The sequence below is a fragment of the Tupaia chinensis genome, unplaced genomic scaffold (assembly GCF_000334495.1).
Source record: "Tupaia chinensis unplaced genomic scaffold, TupChi_1.0 Scaffold000197_1, whole genome shotgun sequence".
Lineage (NCBI taxonomy): Eukaryota > Metazoa > Chordata > Mammalia > Scandentia > Tupaiidae > Tupaia > Tupaia belangeri.
In genome coordinates, this window is record NW_006159672.1 from 8,089,483 (window position 1) to 8,111,296 (window position 21,814).

Sequence of the window (21,814 nt, forward strand, 5' to 3'; positions counted from 1 at the left end):
GAATTAAAATTTTGTGCAGGGAACCAGCAGTTAGCATAATGGCTATGTCGCTGGACTCTCACGTAGTCGACCGCGGTTTGCGTCCCGGACCCGGTGGCTTAAAACTCACGCCGGGCGCGTGTGTGTGCGTGCCCAGGATCCTAGGAGGAGAATGGAGGAGAAGGGATTGCAGTGTGACCATCCCCCCTGGGGGGTGATTTCTTGCTTTCTGTTTCTATGTCTCTCTCTGTCTGTCTGGCGAGCGCACGCGCCCTATAGCGAAAACCTCTCAAAAAAAAAAAATTTGGTGCAAAAAATTTTGAAATCTATGCATAGCTTTTCAAAACACATGTTTTCAATAAAATTTTGAAGGCCTTACTGTACTGCTATCCTTGTAGTGTATGTTACTGTACATGTACTGTGCATTTAAGTTTACTATGTATATACATGCTATGTAGGTACACATACTGTATATGCTGTGCATGTACATGTATATAAACTGTGTGTACTGTAAATGTACCATATATGTACATTTTTGTGTATATGTGCTGGGCATGTGATATGTATCCGTTACATGTAATGTACATGTGTGTACTGTGGGTGCTGTGCATTTATGTGTACTTTGTAGGTATGTGCATGTAGTCCATGCATGTGTGTTGTGTATATATACTATGTGTTCTGTGTTTGGACATATATGTACCTCATACATGTGTGTATTATGCAGGGGTTGTGTATGTGTTCATGGAGAGGACATGTACTGAATTGTGTATTTGTATACTGTGTGTACTATACATGTGTGTGTTGTGTATCCAGTGGGCATGTATTATGTGTATCTGCAGGTGCAGTATATGCCTGTATGGGGGACTTCAAAAAGCTTGTGGAAAATGGAATTAAAGTACATGTGTCCTATGCATGTACACGTAACATATGTGTGCTGGTTGTGCATGTGATGAACATGTACGTGCATGTGTGTGTTGAGCGTAATGTATTCACACACTGTATTGTTCATGCATTGTGCCTTATGCATGTTCTGTGCCTATGCTGCACATGTGCATGTATAGTTGGATATGCTTATTCATCTCTTCTGTGCGCAGCACCGGGATCTCAGGAGGCTTACCACTTTTGCCTTAAGAAGTTGATATTTAAATATTTGATGTAAATATTTTTACCTTGTGTTCTTTTTTTATTGCTGGACAGTTTAATGTTTTTTTTTCTTTATAAAGTCATTTTTGAAACAATACTTAGTTGTGTCATTTCAATGTTAACTATTTCAGTATCTTTAAAAGATAAGAACTGTTTGAAAAATAACCATAATACCATTCTTACCTTTAAAAAAATTCTTTAGTATTATCAAATATCAAGTTAAAGCTCAAACTTACCATTATCCCATTAAAAAGTGTATCAACTTGTCCGTTAAAATCAGGATCCTGTAAGGTCCACGTGTACTTGGTGAAGTGCCCTTCAATGCACAACTTCTCTCTATTGTTCTTTCTTTTTCATGTGAAATTAGTTTGTTGATAAAACTAAGATGTTTGCTATGCCAAGACTTTGCACTTTGGACCTTGTGATTCTGTCCACATGGGGAGCAGCAACTCCCTGTCCCCCAAGTACTAAGTCAAAAGGTAGACCTAGGGTTCTGTCAGACATGGGCCCCACATCTGGAGAGTATTTTATGGGTGAAATTGTGCAATTCCATCAGAGGATAGGTAAAGATGGTCTATTTTAAAACAAACAAAATGAGGGACCAGCAGTTAGCATAATGGCTATGTTGCTGGACTCCCATGTAGTCGACCACAGTTCAAGTCCCGGACCTGGCAGCTTAAACTCACGCCGGGCGCGTGTGCGTGCGTGCCCAAGGTCCCAAGAGGAGAATGGAGGAGAAGGGACTGTGGCATGGCCATCCCCCCAGGGGGTGATTTCTTGCTTTCTGTCTCTCTGTCTTTCTGGCGAGCGCACGCACCCTATAACAAAAAAAACTCTCAAAAAAAAAAAAAAACCGAAACAAAAACCCTCTTTTTATTTATTCATTATTTTAATTTGTCAGAGGGCCTGTTCACTTGCTGGAGAGAGGCGATGGAGAGAGAGGAGAAGCACTCCCCTCTATGGGGCATGGTCATGCCACAATCCTTTCTCTTCCATTTCTCCCTCCTTTTGGGGGTTTTGGGCATGCACACACATACACTGAGCATGTTTTTAAGACTGCAGAGTATCTGGGACTTGAACCGCATAGTTGGTCATGTGGGATCAGCCACTTTAACCACCAGGCCATGACTGGCCCTTAAGCCTGTTTTAAAAACAAATTCTTATTTTATGTATTCATATAAGCATAAACTTTTTTGAGCTGAGTTCTTTCCTTTTTGGGAAAGAAGTATTCATCTTTGCTATGGGAACTTTTAAATGTACATCATCTGTCACTTTTTCCTCCTGGCCTTACTTAGTCATTTATAATAATGTCACACAAAATGCTGCTCTCTATTTGTAAACAGCATATTCTGCAGGTTACTGGTCACTTCTTTAGAATATGCTTCTTGACTCCAAAACTCACTTGTTGTACATCCTGTTTACTTGGGGTTTTTAAGAAATCCTAATACTAAAAAGTCAAAACTTACCCAAGTTTTTCATGACCATTTTCCTAAGAGTTTATAACAATACATAGGCCTTAAACTGATGAACTCTGAAAATGCTTCCACTCCCACTCCCTGTGAAGGTGTCTGTGGCCAAGATGCTCTCTCTGTGTCCCATAGTTGTGTTTAAGTTGAAGTAGAAACAAGACTTTGGAATGAAGAAGTAGGAATTTTACCTACTATTTCTGATAATCACCATATGGTTTGGGAGAGCTCTTTGAAACATTTAGTCTGTGCCACTATGTGTACCATGCCCTTCACCTCAAAGCCAGGGACAGAATGGGGAGATGATGTTAGGCTGTTAAGATGAATGTGCAGAGCTGATTAGAACATGACTTCCCTGTGATGGTCTAGGTTGCTGTGATCACATGGCTGTTGTCATCTATCCAGTGAGCCTGGTGGTGTTCAGTGCTGGGACTAACAGACTCCATGCATCAGGAGTCTGACATCAAGGTTCAGTAGTGGCTTGGGAGGACAGATTGGAAAGGACCCAAGAGGAACCAGTAGGGTTTGGAGGCAAGGACAGCCTACTGGTCAGATGCAATTCTTCCACGTAGGAATGACCTAATTTCACACAAAATTGTCTTTCTGGGAGAAAAACACATGTTTCTTATTTAGAGAAGAATTCTTAGCTATACAGTTGAAGCTCAAGCATATGTAGGAATGAGTTAAATTTCTGGGGAAAACAAAAATGTAAGAAATCCTTCTCCATTCAGCTGTGGTTTTTGTTGCAAATGCTATTAAAACCATTACATGGAGACATGTCTTAGTGATTTAAATTGCAGTTGGTGATGCTAAGGGGGAAGATGGTTATGCTTGCATGGGGGTGGGAGTGGGCTGTATGGGTGCCCAGCACTGGTGGTCTGTGGTTGGCTTGTCTGCTGCGTAGCTGTGGCCATGGGAGGGCAGATGGCCGGGGAGGATGCAGGAGGAGCTGTTTCACTGGGTGGGTTTGGCAGAGCACCTTGACTCTCTTCTGATGACGGCCCCTTTCTTCAGAACTGTGGCTGCTTTTTGTTTATGGAATCAATGGATACCATATTGTCAATGAAGGGTTTGGAAATAAGACAAAAAGGCACTTGGCTATTCCTGCAGGGAATTTTCAGCTTATGTGAAGCTGCTTCTTAATCTTCATTTTTCTGTTTCATCATGTATTGGTGTTTCTTTATCTTGACTTCCTCTCTTACTAGGAAGGAACCATAACCAAACCAAGCCCGGTTGGATCTGGTAGTTGAATGGGCAAAAGAACCTAGCTTTGATAGCTTCTCAACTGGTGATATGCATGGAAGTAGAATTGTCCTAGGTTTTGGTTTTCATTTCTGATAAGAAGGGATGGGTTCCTGGTAGCTTGTCACAGCATGTGTGTGTGGATTCACAGGAAATTTCTAGGTTTTGATTTTGAACTTTATTTTTTATTGTTTTAGTACAGTCAGTCAGCCTACTGTGTGTGATCATCTTTATAAACAATCAACACAAAATTTGAAAATTAAAAGAAAAAACATGTCGATTTGTTCAGTGCAATCAAAAAGTTGGCTCTTTACTAGAAAAAAATAGAAAGCTGGTAGATTGGCGCTAGAGAGAGAAAAATTTAACTGGAAGGTGGTGTAAGACTTGTGCTGGGAGATACAAGGGCCAGCGGAGGTGTGGCTCCTGGGACTCTCAGAGGGCTCAAGGGTTTCTGTATTTATGTTTGTGTCTCTGTATTAAAACCTTCACAGCTTGCCCATTAGAGCCAAAAACCACATGTACCTGCTCTGGCAAAAAGAACTTTCTGGAAATAATTCTGGTGTTTTCTGCTTTAGTGAAATAATCATAAGAAGTTAATGTCCTTTTCCTTATTTTGAGTTTCTTTCTCTTTTAGAAACTGTAGAAAGTAAATCATCATCTTTTACAACCCTACCTGCCTGAGCTGTTTCCTGCATTTCCTGTACCCTAGTATAGGTTGAATATCTGTAATTCAAAAATATGAAATCTGAAATGTTCCAAAATCTAAAAGTATTTGTTGGCATGATGCTGCAAGTAGAAAATTTCATACTTGACCTCATATGACAGGTATAGTCAAACATTGCAATACAAAAATATTTTGTAAAATGATCTAAAGTCTGTGTGTGTAAGGTGTATACGAAACAAATAAATTTTGTGTTTAGTCCTAGATCCCACCCCCCAAGATATCTCATTATGTGTATGCAAATATTCCAAAATACAAACTAATCCTAAATCCAGAACTCTTCTGATCCCAAGCATTTTGGATAAGGCATACTTAACCTGTATCTCCAGTTTAAACATCCCTCAATTAATATGTGGTTTCTCCTAGTCAGAAAAAAGAAAGCAGTGAATCATTTCTTGTGTATTTAATATACATAAGATTATATTATATTACATTATATTATATTATATTATATTATATTATATTATATTATATTCAGTAAGCATCCCTTGGCCTGAAATGAATGCCCTAATCAATGAATTACCAATATTTACCCTTAGTTTCTATGAACTCACTGTTCATTTAGATAACTGATAGACCTGTGTTTCCTCTGGATAACTCTCAGTATAAAACCATAGAAGGGACTAGTGTGGGTGGCATGCATAGTCCTTTTTGTGTTGATGCTAGTGAATTGCTTTTTGGCTCTGGTAGTGGTCCCCCTCATTAGGTAGTGGCTAGTGGCATCTTACCCAGCAAGACCTGCCTGCCAGGCAGGGGAGTTTGGATTTTTGTCCAGTAAGTGGTTTGGAATCATTGAAGTGTTTGAGCAAGGAAGGATAAATAATGATATTTCCAGATTTTTACTTATTTTCCTGAGATTTTTTTAAAGAATTATTTAATTTAATTAATTAATTTTAATTTGACCAGAGAGGGACAGAGTGGGGATAGGGGGAGAATGAGAAAGCAAGTCACCAGATCCGGTACTCAAACTGCAGCTGGCCATGTGGGAGTCGAGAGCCCACCACCTGCCAGCCCTCTCCTGAGATTCTTTTATTGTCCTGTACTTTTCTCTGGACCTTTTCTAGGCAGTTCATTTTGATCATTAATTATAAGGCATAGTCAAAAGGTTGTTTCTTTTGGGGAGGGGGAGGTTTTATAATGCTATCTATTTATGGTTTTGATACCATAAGTAGACTTTAGCACTGAGCTAAGCCATGTATTGCAGTATCTGTTACTTTAATTATTTTTAAGAATTATTCATTTAATTATATTATTTTTTTAACTTGCTATAGGACACATGCGCTCACCAGAGAGAGAGAGAAGAAAAGTATGAAAGCAACCTGACAGGTCCAGGACTCAAACCACAGTCTGCCACGTGGAAATCCAGTGCCTTAACCACCACACCACCTGCTGACCCCAGTATCTGTTACTTTAATTGCAAATTATTAATAAATGATCCCAGGACCAGTAGATGGCATAACGACTACATCGCTGGACTCCCATGTAGTTGACTGCGGGTCGAGTCCTGGACCCAGTGGCTTAAACTCATGCCAGGTGCACGTGTGTGCGTGCCCAAGATCCTGAGAGGAGAATAGAGGAGAAGGGATTGTGGCATGACCATCCCTCCTAGGGGGCTGATTTCTCGCTTTCTGTCTCTCTGTCTTTCTGACGAGCACACGCACCCTGTAGCAAAAACCTCTCCAAAAAAAAAAATGATCCCAACACTGTATTTTATGTCTTTTCTAAATGTTAAATCATAAGAAGAGCCTAGGAGGGAAAAAAAAAGAAGAAGAAGATGAAGAGCCCAGTAACTAGAACAAAGTGTTTTTGTGACTTCCAATATCCCCACACAGTAAGAAGCAACATGTCCTGAGACAAATCCTGGACTGGAAACAGGGGAGCCAGTCTCCATCCTGGCCTTAGTTGTAATGCAGAAACTACCATAATGAAATGGGAGCTGAGTTATAGGAAAGTGTCACACTTATAAATATTTACTTGTAAGTATTCACTGTGATCCTCAATCTGCTCTATTGGTTAATTGGTTCTCTGGTAACTATGAACACTCCTTAACAGACATGTGCACACACTTTACTTGTCTCTGTGGCCCTCTGTCCTCTCTACAGTCACCTGCTTGACCTTTCAGGGCTGTTACTGCACTGAGTTTGATGAGCAGTGAAACCCAAGTTCATTGTGCTGTGTTGAGTTTCTCAGGCCCTATCAGCTCTGAACCATGGATTTCAGGTGTCCATGGACATTGGCTAATGTTTAGAGGCTGCCATAGTAGCTTTTGCTTAGGGAGGAAGTCTGTGCCACCATCTGACACAGCATCTCTCTAAGAACAGCTATTAGGCAAGCAGATTTGGAACGTGATAGAGAAGAAAAGAAGATGCTTATGTGAGACTAGATTGAAGAATGATTTGTCTCCTCCCTCTAAATATTTGTATGTTTATCATTTAAATGAATTTCAGGTCTTAGAATCAAGTGTTTGATCATCTTACTATTCAATACATGGCTATAGGAAGTAATACATTAGTTCCCCCTTACTCATGATTTCAGTTATCCATGGTCAAGTGCAATCCAAAAATATTAAAAGGAAAATTCAAGAAATAGACAATTTACACATTCTAAATTGCACATGCTGTTCTGAGAGGCACGATGAAATCTTGCACCATCCCACTTCATCCTGCCTGGGATGTGAATCATCCCTTTTGTCTAGCATATCCATGCTGTATAGGCTACCCACCCATTAGTCACTTAGTAACTGTCTCAGTTATTGGGTCAAAAAAAAACATAGCATATAAAGGGTTTGGTATTATCCATGATTTCAGGCATCCACTGAGGCTCCTAGAACCTATCCTCCAAGGGTAAGAGGTACTACTGTACATGTTACAATAGTGCGAAACTTTCCTTTATTGAGTTTTTTAAAATTATAGTTAAATATATTTAAGACAAATTTTGCCACTTTAACCATTTATTTTTTAGAGAAAGTTCATTTCAGGACCAGCAGTTGGCATAATGGCTATGTTACTGGACTTCCAGTAATGATTCAAGTCCTGGACCTGGTGGCTCAAACTGACACTAGGTGTATGTGCATGCGTGCCCAAGATCCTGAGAGGAGAATGGAGGAGAAGGGATTGCGGCATGGCCATCCCTCTTTGGGGGTGATTTCTCACTTTCTGTCTCTGTCTCTCTCTGTCTTTCTGGTGAGCGCACATGCCCTATAGCAAGAACTTCTCAAAAAAAAAAAAAAAAAGTTAATTTCTTCCACAATCAGAAGAGAGAAAGGGAGAAAGGGAAAAAGAAAGAGAGACAGAACGATAGAATATGTACCCCAGTAGGGTCCAGTCACTGATCCACCTCCAGCTTTCTGCCAGCTCTGGGTCATTAGACAAGCACATGCCTGACATACACAGGGAGGTCTCCAGACTTGAACTGGGAACCTTCCCATTTGGTATTGTCTTGTGGAGCATTGTATTTTATAATTGCACCACCATCTGGCCCCCATTTTAACCTTTTTAAAATAAAATAAAAAAAAATTAATGCCAGAGAACACATGCACACACATGAGAGAAAGAGAGAGAGAAAGTATTCTTAAGTAGGGTCTTGTCACACTGTAGTCCTTTTTCCTCCAATTTTCTATCCTGTCAGCATCTTGGGCACACACACATGTACTTGGCATGTTTTTCAATCTGCCTGGCCAGTACTTGAACCCTGGTTAACTATTTGGGACCCAGATAGCACTTACATGCTACACTATGGAGCTGGCCCACTTTAACTATATTTTAAGTGTACAATTCAGTGACGTTAATTACATTCACAATGTTGTGCAACCATCACCACTATCAGTTTCCAAAACTTTTCCATCACCCAAATAGAAACTTTGTATTTATTAAGGAATAACTCCATATTTTCACCTCACTCATCCCTAGACCACCATTCTATGTTCTGTCTATGAATTTTCCTTGAGTTACCTTATATAGGTGGAATCATGTAATGATGAGGGGATTTCAAAAAGTTTATGAAAAATGGAATTAAAAGCAGGAACCAGCAGTTAGTGTAATGACTATGTCCCTGGACTTCCACGTAGTCTACTGTGGTTCGTGTCTCAGACCCGGTGGCTTAAAACTCACGCCAGGTGTGTGTGCGAGCATGCCCCAGATCCCAAGAGGAGAATGGAGGAGAAGGGATTGCGATGTGACCATCCCCCCTGAGGGGTGATTTCTCACTTTCTGTCTCTATGTCTCTCTGGCTGGCTGGCGAGTACATGTGCCCTATAGTGAAAACCTCTCCAAAAAAAAAAAGAAATAGAATTAAAAGCTAAGAATTATAAACTGTATTTCTCAACATTAGCTCCATCAAGTTTAAAACACTTTTGTAAGTGACAATACTATCTATTTAGTCTGTCCCTAGAGAACTAAGGATCCTGAGAATTTAACCATGTCAGTGCAGTCTTTTTTTACTTGATTAACTGAAGAAAAATGGGTTTCCTTTAAAGATTTTTTTAAGGTTCAGAAGTCAAAGGAGGTCAGAAGGAGCCAAATCAGGACGATGAGGTGGATTCCCAATGATTTCCCATTGATACTCTCTAAATCACCTTTGTTTAATGAGAGGTATGAACACAAGCATTGACATGGTGAAGAAGGACTCCCTGATGAAGCTTTCTTGGGTCTCTTTTTTTTTTTTTTTTAAAGTTTAACTAACATTTTCAGAACACTCTCGTAAGCAGATATTATCCTTCTTTGTCTCTCAAAAAATCAATAAGCAAATTCTTTGAGCATCCCCAAAAACTGTCATGACCTTTACTCCTGAACTATCTGCTATTGCTTTGACTGGACCATTTCCATCATTTGGTAGCCATTGCTTTGATTGCGCTTTGTCTTCGGGATCATCCTGGTAAAACCATGTGTCATCTCTTGTTACAGTTTTTTGAAGAAATGTTTCAGGCTCTTGCTCACATTTGTTTAAAATTTCCCTCAAAACCTCTATTCTTGTCTCCCCTAATGGACCATGGCTGGTCCATTTTGTTGCATGAATCAGTATTTTATTCTGGTTACAATAGTTTTCTCATCACCAAAGTTTTCTCAACTTTGATTTTTTTGTGTGTGTAAATTGAACCAATTGAGAGGTCTGTGGTGTTAACTGTTGTTTCTGCTGCTAATCATTGGTCCTCTTCAACTAGGGCAAGGAAAAGATTAATTTATTCCTTGAAAATTGGTATGGATTATCTGCCACTGCAGACTCATCATCTCATCCCCTTGTAAACTCCTGATTTATTTGCAGTGTCATCCCCATGAACTTTTTGTAAAACATCAGTGATTTTACAATTCTTTCACCCAAACTACTCCATAAGTTTATCTTCTTGCTTCAGGTGCAGAATTCATGTTGCTCTGTCTGAGAGTGACAGGCTCTTTTTTATTTTTAAGAGATTTTTGTGGAACCAGCAGTTAGCATAATGGCTATGTCCCTGGACTCCCATGTAGCCAACGACAGTTCGAGTCTCGAACACGGTGGCTTAAACTCACACCAGGCGCATGCGCGTATGTGCCCAGGATCCCAAAAGAAGAATGGGGGAGAAGGGATTGCGGCGTGGCCATCTCCCTGGGGGGTGATTTCTTGCTTTCTGTCTCTCTGTCTCTCTCTGTCTTTCTGGCGAGTGCATACGCCCTATAGCAAAAAATTCTCAAAAAAAAAAAGAGAGAGAGAGAGAGATGTTTGCTATAAGGTACGTGTGCTTGCCAGAGAGAGACAGAAAGAGAGAAATCACACACACACACACACACACCCCGGGACGATGGCCATGCCGCAATCCCTTCGCCTCCATTCTCCTCTTAGGTTCTTGGGCATACATGCACACGTGCCTGGTGTGAGTTTTAAGCCACCAGGTCTGGGACTTGAACTGAAGTTGACTATGTGGTAGTCCAGCAACATAACCATTACTCTATCTGCTGGTCCTGATAGGATCTCTTTTTAAACTGATATCTTAACCATCTTAGTACCTCAAGCTAGATATTGTTCAAACATGTCACAAGTTAGTACAAGGTTATTTAATGCAAACTTTTTTGAAGTCTATGCATACTTTTTGAAAAATTATTTTATTATTGTTATTGTTATTATTTTTAAGTTTGCTATAAGGTACATACACTCACTAGAAAGAGAGAGAGAGGGAAAGTGAGAAAGCAAGCCACCAGGTACAGGACTCAAACTGTGGTTGGCCATGTGGGAGTCCAGTGCCTTAACCACCATGCTACCTACTGGCCCCCATGCATAGTTTTTATAGTATCCATTTTCCATAAATTTTTGAAGACTCCTTATATTTGCCCTTTTGTGTCTATCTTATTTCACTTAGCATAACATTTTCATGGTTGGTCCATTTTGTTGCATGAATCAGTATTTCATTCCATTTTATAAACAATATTTCATTGTATGACTAGATCACATTTTGTTTATCTATTCAACAGCTAATAGACAGTTGTTTTGTTTTGTTTTTCCCACCTTTTGGCTATTTTGAATAATACTGCAGTGAACATTTACATGCACATGTCTGAGTCCCTGCTTTCACTTCAAAGATTATATACCTATGAGTGGAATTGCTGGGTTATATAGTAATTATGGTAATTATAGGCTAGCTTTTTGGTGAATTGCCAAAGTTTTCCACAAATCAGAAATGGCAAGATGAAGAGATACATGGATGAGGTCTGGGAAAGCTCCAAATACGGAGTTTTGATGTCCTCTCCCCATAGAATTGATGTGTCACTCTCCTGATATATAGCGGGTTGCCAACTCCAGGAAGTCCCATTGAACCTCATGTTCAGAGTTTTTACTGGAGTTCCATTATGTGTTTGATTAAATCATTGGTCATGACTCAGTCTCCAGCCCCTCTTCACTCTTCAGGCTGATATCATGTGATTCAAAGCCTCTACTCTTCCCACATAGTTAGTATTTGCAGCATGACTGACCCTCATCCTGAAATTATCAGGAGCCCACAATAAATCTCTGCATTAGTATAAACTCAGGTATTACCCTAAGGGCTCATGAATAACAAATATACTCTCATTTTATGGGAAATTCCAAATATTTAGATTTTTCCTCCTTAGAACCTCAGGCAAAGACCAATCTGATTCTTTATACTATAACAGAAGTTTATAAATTACTATAACAAAAGTTTGTAACTCCGAGTGCATAGAAGTTTGTAATTTTAATCAAATCCAGGGTATCTATTTTTTTTCCTTTTGTTTCTTGGTGTGATATCTTAGAATTCATTGCCGGATCCAAGGTTGTGAAGACTTACCCCTTTGTTTTCTTCTAAGTGTTCTATAGTTTTAGCTTTTATATTTATGTCGTTAATCCATTTTGAGTTAATATTTGTACAGAATGAAGTAAGGGTCTAGTTTTATTCTTTTGAATGTACATCTCCAGTTAGCCCAATACTATTTGGTAAACAGACTGTTCTTTCCCCATTGAACAGTCATGACATCTTTATTGAAAACCCATTAGCTATAGATGTATGGGTTTATTTCTGGTTTACTCCTAATTTCAATCCATTGGTCTAGTGTCACACTGTTTTGATTAATATAGCTTTGTCGTAAGATATGCAGTTGGGAAGTATAAGTCCTCCAACTTCATTCTTCTTATTTAAAATTATTTTGGTTATTTTGGGTCCCTTACAATTCTATATGAATTTGAGGATCAGCTTTTCCACTTCTTTTTAAAAAGGAGAAACAGAGTTATGACAAGGATTGCATTGAGTCTGTAGATTGCTTTGGGGGAAGTATTGCCATTTTGTCAACATTAAGTCTTCCAATCCAGTATACTGTTTCTTTTTTTTTCTTTTTCCTGTTTCTTGCATATCTGCTGTAGCTAAGACTTCTAGTGCACAGTGTACTATGTTGCACTTGCTAAGCAGTCATTCTTATCTTGTTCCTGACTTTAGGGGAGAATTTTCAAAATTTCCCTATTGATCATACTGTTAGCTGTGGTTTTTTTGTTTGTTTGTTTGTTTGTTTTTTCATAAATATCCTTAATCATATTGAAGAAGTTCCATCTATTCCTGGTTTTCTGAGTGTTTTGTCATGACAGGATGTTGGGTTTTGGCAATTCCTTTTCTGTATCAATTGAAATGATCATGTGGTTTTTCTCTTCGTACTGTTAATATGGCATGTCATACTGATTTTCTTACATTGAATACTCCTGTACTCCAAGATCAAACCTATGTGGATTTGGTTTGCTAGTATTTTAATACGTGTTTTCATTTTCATTTGTCTCAAAGAATTTACTAATTTATCTCCCTTCATCATTGGTTGTTTCATTAGTAAATTATTTAATTACCACATACTTATAAATTCTAGTTTTCCATATTTCCAGTTTTTTTCCACTCTAATCAGAGAAGATACTTTCTATTATCTCAGCCTTTTTAAGTTTATTAAGACTTGTTGCCTAGCATATGATCTATCCTGGAGAATGTTTTGTGTGCACTTGAAAAAAATGGGTATTCTGCTATTTTAGGGTAGGGTGTACTGTGTATGTCTTTTAAATTCAGTAGGTCTATGGTGTTGTTGAAGTCCTGTTTCCTTACTGATCTGTCTAAATAGTCTATCCATTATTGACATCTTAATAACTTTCAAAGTTAGCAAGGATTATGCCACTTTCCATTCAGTCTGGGAAATAGGTTTTATGTGTTTTTCTTTTTATACTATTGACTTGTATTGTATGAATGGGAGAGGCATGCTGAGGAAGCTGGTTAGCTGTGGGCCCTGGACTGTATGTTCTGCCTATTCATGAGGGCTGGTGAGTGGTCATTAGAAGCTAGAGTGGTAGTTAAGTGTCATAACCACTGCTTAACTGTGTGACTTATTTCCCGTAGGTATTAGGCTCTGGTACTTTTTATAGGACAGCATCCTGCCTCCAGTTTGGGGTGAGAATGAAGTAAGAATGAGGCCTATGCTATGTGAAGCACAGTGTCAGGCTCACAGCAAACCCCAAATAAGTTTGTTAGCTGAGACTTTGACTTTCTGTGACCCTGTCAACTTTGAAGAGTCATGTTTTTAATGCATTTTCCAGTTGTTCATATTTGGAGGATACTATTGAGGTACTTGCTTCCATGTATCAGATAAACCTTCCATGGTCCTTAATTTAAATAAATTGTATGCTTCATTTAGTAAATATTTGGTTTTCTTAATGGGAAACTCTTTATGGTCTGGTTGTAGGGAGCTGCACAGATCAGTAGAGCAATCCAAGTCAGTCCTCAGGATCCTCGCTCTTCAGCGTCATTTCTCTGTCTGGGCTTTGAGTGAGAGTGGCCATTTATAACTGGTGACTGGCCATCAAGTCCAACATGAGGATGGATACATCCCTGAAGACTCGAGCTCAGCTGGCTCCCTGTCTCAGCTCCTCAGCAGAGCTAAATTGGGGAGAGGGCCCCTGAGGGGGCATCCCAAGAGCTTCTTGTAGAAGAGAGCCCTGCACTCAGGCCCCCCACCCCCTTACTGATCCACAGACCACCTTGGGCCCCCAGGAATGCAGCAGAGGGGACGCGGTGGACTGCGGGGTGGTCTGTGAGTGCCGAGTGTGACAAATCTCAGCAGAGAATGTCTTTACAGCCTCCAGAACTTCGGCTGTGGTGAAAGCCAATTTTTCCCCCTCTTTACCTTCTCCGTAGCATGTTAATGGCCCCAACTGGTAGAACTATTTTGAGTTGCAGACAGCTTGATTTATCCCAGCTCTGTTCTTAAATGGTTGCTAATTTCTCACTGCAAGAAAATTCACAGTTTCTCAGTGAGTCAGCTTAATAACTAGTTCAAGGCAGACAGTCTAGCTAATACCAAACTCACTTTAGGTGCTTAATATTAATATAGCAATACTGTAAACTTTGGAATTACTTGACAAGGTAGAGCAAAACATTTTTTTTCAAACTATGTGTGACAATAGCTAGTGTGCTTTAGACCATTAGAAAGTGTCTTCCCAGTACTGCAGTTATGCAGAAAAAAAAAAAAACCTGTAACATTTTCAGGCCCCCTGAGGCTTCTAGCTGAACTCAGGCCTCTAGTTCTCAGCCTTGCACCTTGATTTTTGTTACATTTAAACATATCTGTTTTGGTAAGCTGACTCACTCTACCTCACAAAGCTATTTTTCTATAATTTTCTTTTTGTCTTTATAAACAAAATGGAAAAGGTAAGAAAGCTGAACTCTCCATATATGTTCCTGTGGTACACATGCTCCTGTGGTACACATGCTCCTGTAGTACACATGCTCCTGTGGTACACAGGTGTGATGTTGCTATCAACCTAGATGGATGAAGAGAAGGTTCTCCTAGAACAGCCACCCCATGGCTGCTAAATAGGCTTGAAAAGCTAGCACAGAACCCAGAGGCCTTCTCATGGGATATTGTTTAAGGATAGTGACTTTTATGCTATCTGGGAGGACCATAGCCATTTGTTCCCGTGTCTGCCTCATTCACTGAGTTTATTTGTTCAAGTTGTGCCTCCCACTTCCTGCCTGAGTCACCCAGGGCTGCTCCCCTTCCTGGCTGCTGACACTGAGTGCATCTGACACCCTGCTCGTGGACAACAGAGCTCACTGCTTGGCTCTGGCCCAGCGACTGTGACTGCTCTGAGCAGAAGAGTACTCAATGTCTCAGTGGTTTTTCTCAAAATGCATCTCCTGGCACTCCCTCACATTCATACTTTTATGTCTTGCCTGTGCCTATGTGAACTATATATTTCTTTAAAGTACATAAAGATTAGTTTCTCCTAAAATTCAAAGCACTTTTAATCAGATAATTTCTGTGTAGGTTTGAGGGGTTCACAGAAAATGAATATTTTGAAAACTACACATGGCTCTCAATTTTTCTGTACCAAAAGAAATCAGTATTTAATTTCATTTTTCCATGAACTTTTTGAAGTCCTCTTGTATAACTGGCTGGGAGGATGTCTGGTTACTAGGCTTATTTATTAGTGTAACATGGACATGGGGAAGAGTCCATTTTAAGCCTAGTCTTCAACTCAGAGCCCAGTGAGGGCTCATCTGAGAGGCCACTTGATATTCCTGAGGCTGGCAGTGTTGTACATTGATGACTAGACAGCTTGTCATCCTGGGCCACAGAAGTAACAACTGGTTTTAAGGTTTGGCCAGACTTCATATTCTCCATTCTTTCCATCCCCTGTTATATGGAATGCACACGATGCCATTTAATTACTTCAGTCCTGTTCTTAAAGGAAAAACACTCTGGTCCAATATTCCAGAGGTAATAGTAGTTGGAAGGTTAGCTCAGTAATTTTGTCTGCAGACCTAGTAGCTATGAAGATCTCTCTTGTATTTTGCAATATTAATTAATTTCTAGTGCAATTTTAGCGATCAGGCCAAGGGTCTTAACAGGCTATGTGGAAGAAGTTCTATTTTTAAGACCTTCAACTTGGTGAGACGTTTTCCAAATCAAAAAAGTTAAATAGGAACCAGTCCTTATTTCAACTATGTATGTAGTGAAATGCCTGAACTTTTGCAGACAGATCAGCTGGTCTTGGTCGTAGATAAATTATACGTGTATATTATTACCATGCTTATTAGGTAAAGACCCATGAATGTAGATAGTATTACTGTGTCTGAACTGTAAAAGGCAGTTCACTCAGCCTTCTGAGAGAGATGGTTGATGGAAGTGTAGAAGCACACAGAATCTGTGACAGAGATGGCTCTTTTGGTTTGTTTTTATACCTTTATTCACCTCTTTTTTTCTATGAAAGAGAGATAGTCAGCCCCAACCAACAGGATTCTCATGCTATGATCCATTCCCAGGCTCAGCTAGCTTCAGATCTTGGACATGAGTGTGCTGGTGTTTTTAGGGAGGTCTCCAGATACAAAACTGAAACTCTGTCATATTGGCCAATCTTAGAGCACCATGCTACCATCATACTACTATCTGACCTGTGGAGATGATCCTTGATGGACAGGTGTCATGTGAGGAAGATGACTAATGGAAATATAGGAACATACAGAATCTGTCATGGAGATGACCTTGATGAATGGGCTGTTGTGCGAAGCCGTGGTCCCATTCATATGTGGCTATTGGTCTCTTGAATGGTGGCTGGTCCAAGTTAGTATGTGCCATAAGCATAACGTTCAAACTGGCTTGCCAAAAGTTGGTATGAAAAGGAATATAAGATTAATAATTGTTTATATTGATTACATGTTAAATGATAGTATTCTGACTATATTAGATTAAGTAAAATATGTAAAAGTAATCTCACCTGTTAATTTTTACTTACTAACACATGGGTAGTAGAACATTTTTAATTACTTATTGAGCTTGCCTTTTAGTAGACATTCTGCTGTAGACATTCAGGGCTATGAGAGAGAGCACAAGCCCTGGAGCCTAGCCTCCTTGAATGTGTCAGTACCCTATGCCAATCCTTGGTATGGTTCCTTTTGCCATTTTTTTCAGGGATGTGCAATTTTTCGCAATGTCCTGGGGATGTGACTTGAGTCATCAAACCATAGCATCTGTTGTAAGTATGACAGTTATGTCACAGTAGTGCTCAGAGCAGTCTCTGCCATGCACTGGCTTGGCTTAGGTCAGGCTGAACCCCAGGAGTTAAGGCAAGTTGCTCGGCCTTTTGGGGCCTCATTTGTAAAACCCAGTTTGAGGACTAACTGTGAAAAAATGTATAAAGTTCTTTGAATAATGCCAGCATATATATTGCATGAGTCCCATAACTATTAACTATTACTTAAGAAACCCAGGAGGTAAACTAAACAGAAAACAAAACTGTATATATACTTCAGTCCCAAATTGTGGAGTTTTGTTTATTTGTTTGTTTGTTTGTTTTTTATGAGAATACATGGATGTAAAGTTAGTTAAAAAAAAAAAGTACTTTCCTCTTTAACTTTTCCTGTTTCCTAATTTTCTACTTAAAAAAAAAAAGTTTATTTATTTCTCCCATTGGAGAGAGAATCAGACAAATACCTTTAACAAGGTCCTCATGCTACAGTCCATCCCCAGCCTCATGAACTTTTGCATGCTCATACCTGGTGTGCACAGGAAGGCCGCAGGACATGAACCCAGTATGTGAACTGTACGTGAGTGCAGTTCTGTTACTGCTGCACCACTGTCTACACGCACTACTATTAGCCCAACAAAAACATGACAAAGAGAGGTCTCTACTAGAGGAACAAGTGGATGTCAAGGTTGCATGCTTCATACCTGGTCTGATTTGAGGCATCTGTGTTGTGTTCTGACAGGGTCTTGCATTTCCAGCATGGCTATATAACCAAAGTCCCTCTTTCAGCCATCAGCTTACATGGAGCTTGGTGGTCTGAAAAATAATTCAATTTAAAACAAACTTCAATCACTTTACAAAGTGACTGCAGAGAAGTGCTGCAAGGTAATCTATTTGGCTCGACTCTGGGAAGTCCCTTCGTGGGACATCAGGTAAAGTGCAAGTGTGTGGCAAAGGCCATCTCTTCCATGGCTGTTAAGTTCAAATTCCTGGTGGAATGAGCTTATGATTATACTAAAAGTGGGGGTAAATGAGAAAGGAGTAGTTGACCAGAGAAAATGGCTCCAAGGAACCTGCTTACCATGGTGGTGAGCTGTAATTTTTTTTTTCTTTTTATTATGCTGCTTGGGCATTAGCCATATGAGCTCATAGGAATGAGAGATGGAAAAGACCTACTGTATTAGGTCATCCGGCTGTCCCCCTCCAGAGTGGCTGACCCTACCATATACTTTCCAGAGCCCTGTCCAGCTTTCTAAGTCATGACTCAACTGATGGAGTTTCCACCAGATCCCACAGGGGGCAAAAAGGCTGTTGTCTGAGACTGCTGACTTGAATCAGGAATTTATTCATCTGTCTCATGACAAAGATCACAGCAAGAATGCTGTGTTTGGAAAGAGACATGACTGTCTCACCTCTGTCTCTGACTTGTCATGTGCCCTTGAATGACCTCAATGCTCCTCACCTCCATGTCCCCATCTACAGGGAGGGGGACCAGGACTCTTCTGAGTCAAGGGGGTGACCACCCTGGCAGAGCCCTTAAGTTTTTACAGCTTGTTCACATTTGTGATCTCATGTGAATCTCGCCATTCCCTTACAATGAGTTAGATCTATGTCCTCTTGCTCTCCATCCTAGCCACCTCCTGCCTTTTTTCTGTTTCTTATTGATCAGAGTATATTGTCAAGATCTTGGTGGGGGAGGCGTACATGAGTTCCTCCTGATTCTAAACCCTGACCTCCTTGCATTTGACTGCAGGGTTGCTGCTCTGCCTCCTAGAGTGCCGGTGCAAGGCAGTTCACTCTACCTTGAGAGCTGGAGGTGTGCTAAGTGAGAAGCTGCTGCTGCTCAGAGCTAGCCCAGCGCCCTACAGGATGTAGAGCTTTCTTGCCTGTGTCATTGTCATTGGATGGAACCTGGCAGGAGTTGCTCTCTTAAGTGGGGCATTATGCTTTATTACTAGATGAGCTTTATGGGCCCTCTGAAATCGCCACCAGTCTGGTCACCGCTGATGGCATACTTGCCACCACGCAGCAGGGGGAGGTTGAATGGATTTACTAATGGCTCAGTCCATGAGTGAGCATGGTGCTGAGGGTTCCTCCTGAGGAGTCCTGTTCTGTTTTCTTTCTCAGGTTACTTTTTCCTTGACCTAACCAAAGATCTGAAACATCCCCTAAAAGAGGATGTTAGCATTTATTGCAAGAACTTGGTTATTAATATTTCTTTTACATTGATTTTCTTTCTGTTGTCAGCTTGAACTTACAGGTTGAACATCCCTAATTTAAATATTCAAAATCTTAGATGCCCCCAAATCCAGAACTTTTTAAGTGCTGACATGACACCACAAGTAGAAAATTCCACACCTGACCTCGTGTGACTGGTCAGTCATAACACTGCAATACAAAAATATTGTATAAAATGACCTTTAGACTATGGGTATAAGATATATATGAAACAGAAATGAATTTTGTGTTTAGACTTGGGTCCCATTCCCATCTCATTATGTATATGTAAATATTCAAACTGTGAAAAAATCCAAAATCTGAAATACTTGGTCCTAAGCCATTTGGATAAGAGGTCCTCAACCTGTATTAAGCTTTTAAATGCTGGCATAGTAAGTATGTAGTTAAAGTAACACAATGTGATTAGTCTCCATGGAATTGTAATAAAATGTAAAACTATGAGGTAGGACATGAGTCATGGACACCGCAGAGTAAGGGGCTGCAGGAAGCCCCCTTGGCTCCCTCGGTCTGGCCTGCCCCATAGCCTCCACCCCCACAGGGAACTGTCTTCCCCACAGTACCTGCTGTACCAAATTGGGCAACACTGTTCTGACTGTTCTGTCACTCTGTGACATTCCTGTGGGCAGCCCATACCCCACCAGTCCCTGGACACCCTTTATGCTTTCTGCACCTCCTGCCCAGTAGTGGGCTCCTGAGGGTGGTATGGCCCAAAGCCCCATGTTCACCGTGTCCAGATGCAGTATCCTAGCACTTTTGCAACAGGTTTTTGTTATGCAATTCCTCCATCACTTTGGGTTATTTGTGTTTGTTTTGTTCTGCCTTTTATATTTGTGTGTGAAACATTTCACACTTATAGACAAGAGAAGGGTGTTACACTCTTTTTAAATCTTGTTTTTCCTGCTTTAGCCTGCAGTTAGGTACCTGAGTACAGACAGGTAATGACAGCCGTGACTAGGCAAGGGCTGGAACTCAGATCTGAGCTGTCTGCCCCAGGTCCCTGGTGCTACCTCTTTTGGCTGCTCCACTGCTGTGTGCAGGAATTCCATATCGATGTGGTAACATCCCCAGCAAGGCTGCCGGTGTTAGTTAAACAGAGCAGCTGGTAGGTTGGAAACAGCAGGGGCCCCCAGGGCATAGTCACTGTGTGCTGGGGACTGATGGACAGGTATGTCTTGAGACTGCATGGTCAGACCTCCCTGACTGGGACTAGGTCAGATGCAAAGGGCAGACAGATAGATACCTCAACTCACAGGGTCACCCAGCCAGGAAGTGGCAGGGCCAAGGCTGGACCTCACTGTGAGCACTGCAGGCCTGGCTCTCTGTGCTCCATCCCCATTGACTCACAAAATACTATCCAAATTGTCAAAGATGGTTTCTTAGGAATTATAAAAATGATGGGGAAAAGACATTTTTGAGTTTGCAGCAAAGTCACATCCACTATCATTTTTTGCTTCTCTCCCAGATTCTGAGAAAACTGAAGGGGCTGGCCTTGGATGCTGAGACAGAACTACAGAGGCAGGATGAGGCCTTGGATGGTATAACCACGGCTGTGGACCGGGCAACCTTGACCACCGACAAGCACAATCGGCGAATAAAAAAGCTGACCTAGAAGGACCAGGGACTCAAAGGTGCCTGTTTCTGACAAGGATCTTTTCTCTTGGTTTGCTGTTCTCAACCCCTGCATGTCCACCAGAAATAAAGGCCTGGAAGCAATTCCAGGAGCTATAGGAGTCCAGAGGTCCTGCTCAGGAGGCCCACAGCTTCACTGGGATGAGGGCTGCAGCCCATAGTGACCACACCAAGAATGGACACCACCTCGTGCATGAGGAGCCTCCCCAAGCATTCTTGGAAATGTATGTTTGAGAACACGGGGCCTGAGCTTCCTCCAGGCCAGGGCTGCCTACACAGCATGACAGTCCTCCCTGACTGTGGATAAGACCCCAACTCAGTGACACCAGTGCATAGTCGCAGTCCAAGTTGTCTAGTGTCAAAACTAGTTGTATTTTCATCTTTTCATCCTTGTCCCTAAGCACAAAAGGAAGATTTAAGTCCTTTTAAAAGGAATTGGCCTGCTTACTTCCAGCCCTCTGCCCATTTGAACACACAGGCATAATTTTGTGAGTTATACTGAAGAGTATCTCTTCAGACCATGTCAAGCTCTCCCCATGCTCCCTCTGTGGACTGCTCAGCATAGGCCTAGACAAGACAGATGCCCCTGCCCCTGTCCCTGCAACCACCTAACCATTTCATTTCTGCTTTTTTGGTTTTTATTTTGTTTTTTGAGGACAAACCAATTTTCTTTTTAGATGTATTGTTATTTTCTAACTGAAGTAAAGAACATCCAATAAACACCTGACATATTCTTTTACTGCCCAGTTTTTAACCAAAAGCAAGGTTAGCATGACCATACCTTTTTAAAAATATATTGGCTTTTGTTTTCACCCCCATCTCTATTGTTTTCACCCCCATCTCTATCTAGAAATAAAAGAAAAATGCTAGTTTCAGAACACTTCTTTCTTTTGGGTGTGTTTCATGCTTTCTAGTGGCACTCATTTCTTTC

The 21,814-nt window shown here is 40.7% G+C and overlaps 1 protein-coding gene across 4 annotated transcripts in view; it reads left to right on the forward strand.

The window, feature by feature from the left end:
* The window catches only part of SNAP47 (synaptosome associated protein 47), a 53,981-nt gene extending 32,286 nt beyond the window's left edge, over positions 1–21,695 (forward strand). For all 4 annotated transcript variants that reach the window (XM_006146967.3, XM_006146966.3, XM_006146968.3 and 1 more), the window contains one exon: positions 20,717–21,695. In XM_006146967.3, coding sequence (XP_006147029.1) covers positions 20,717–20,863 — 147 coding nt within the window. In that variant the 3' untranslated portion in view covers positions 20,864–21,695. The remainder of the gene's footprint in view (positions 1–20,716) is intronic.
* Positions 21,696–21,814: the final 119 nt, after the last annotated feature.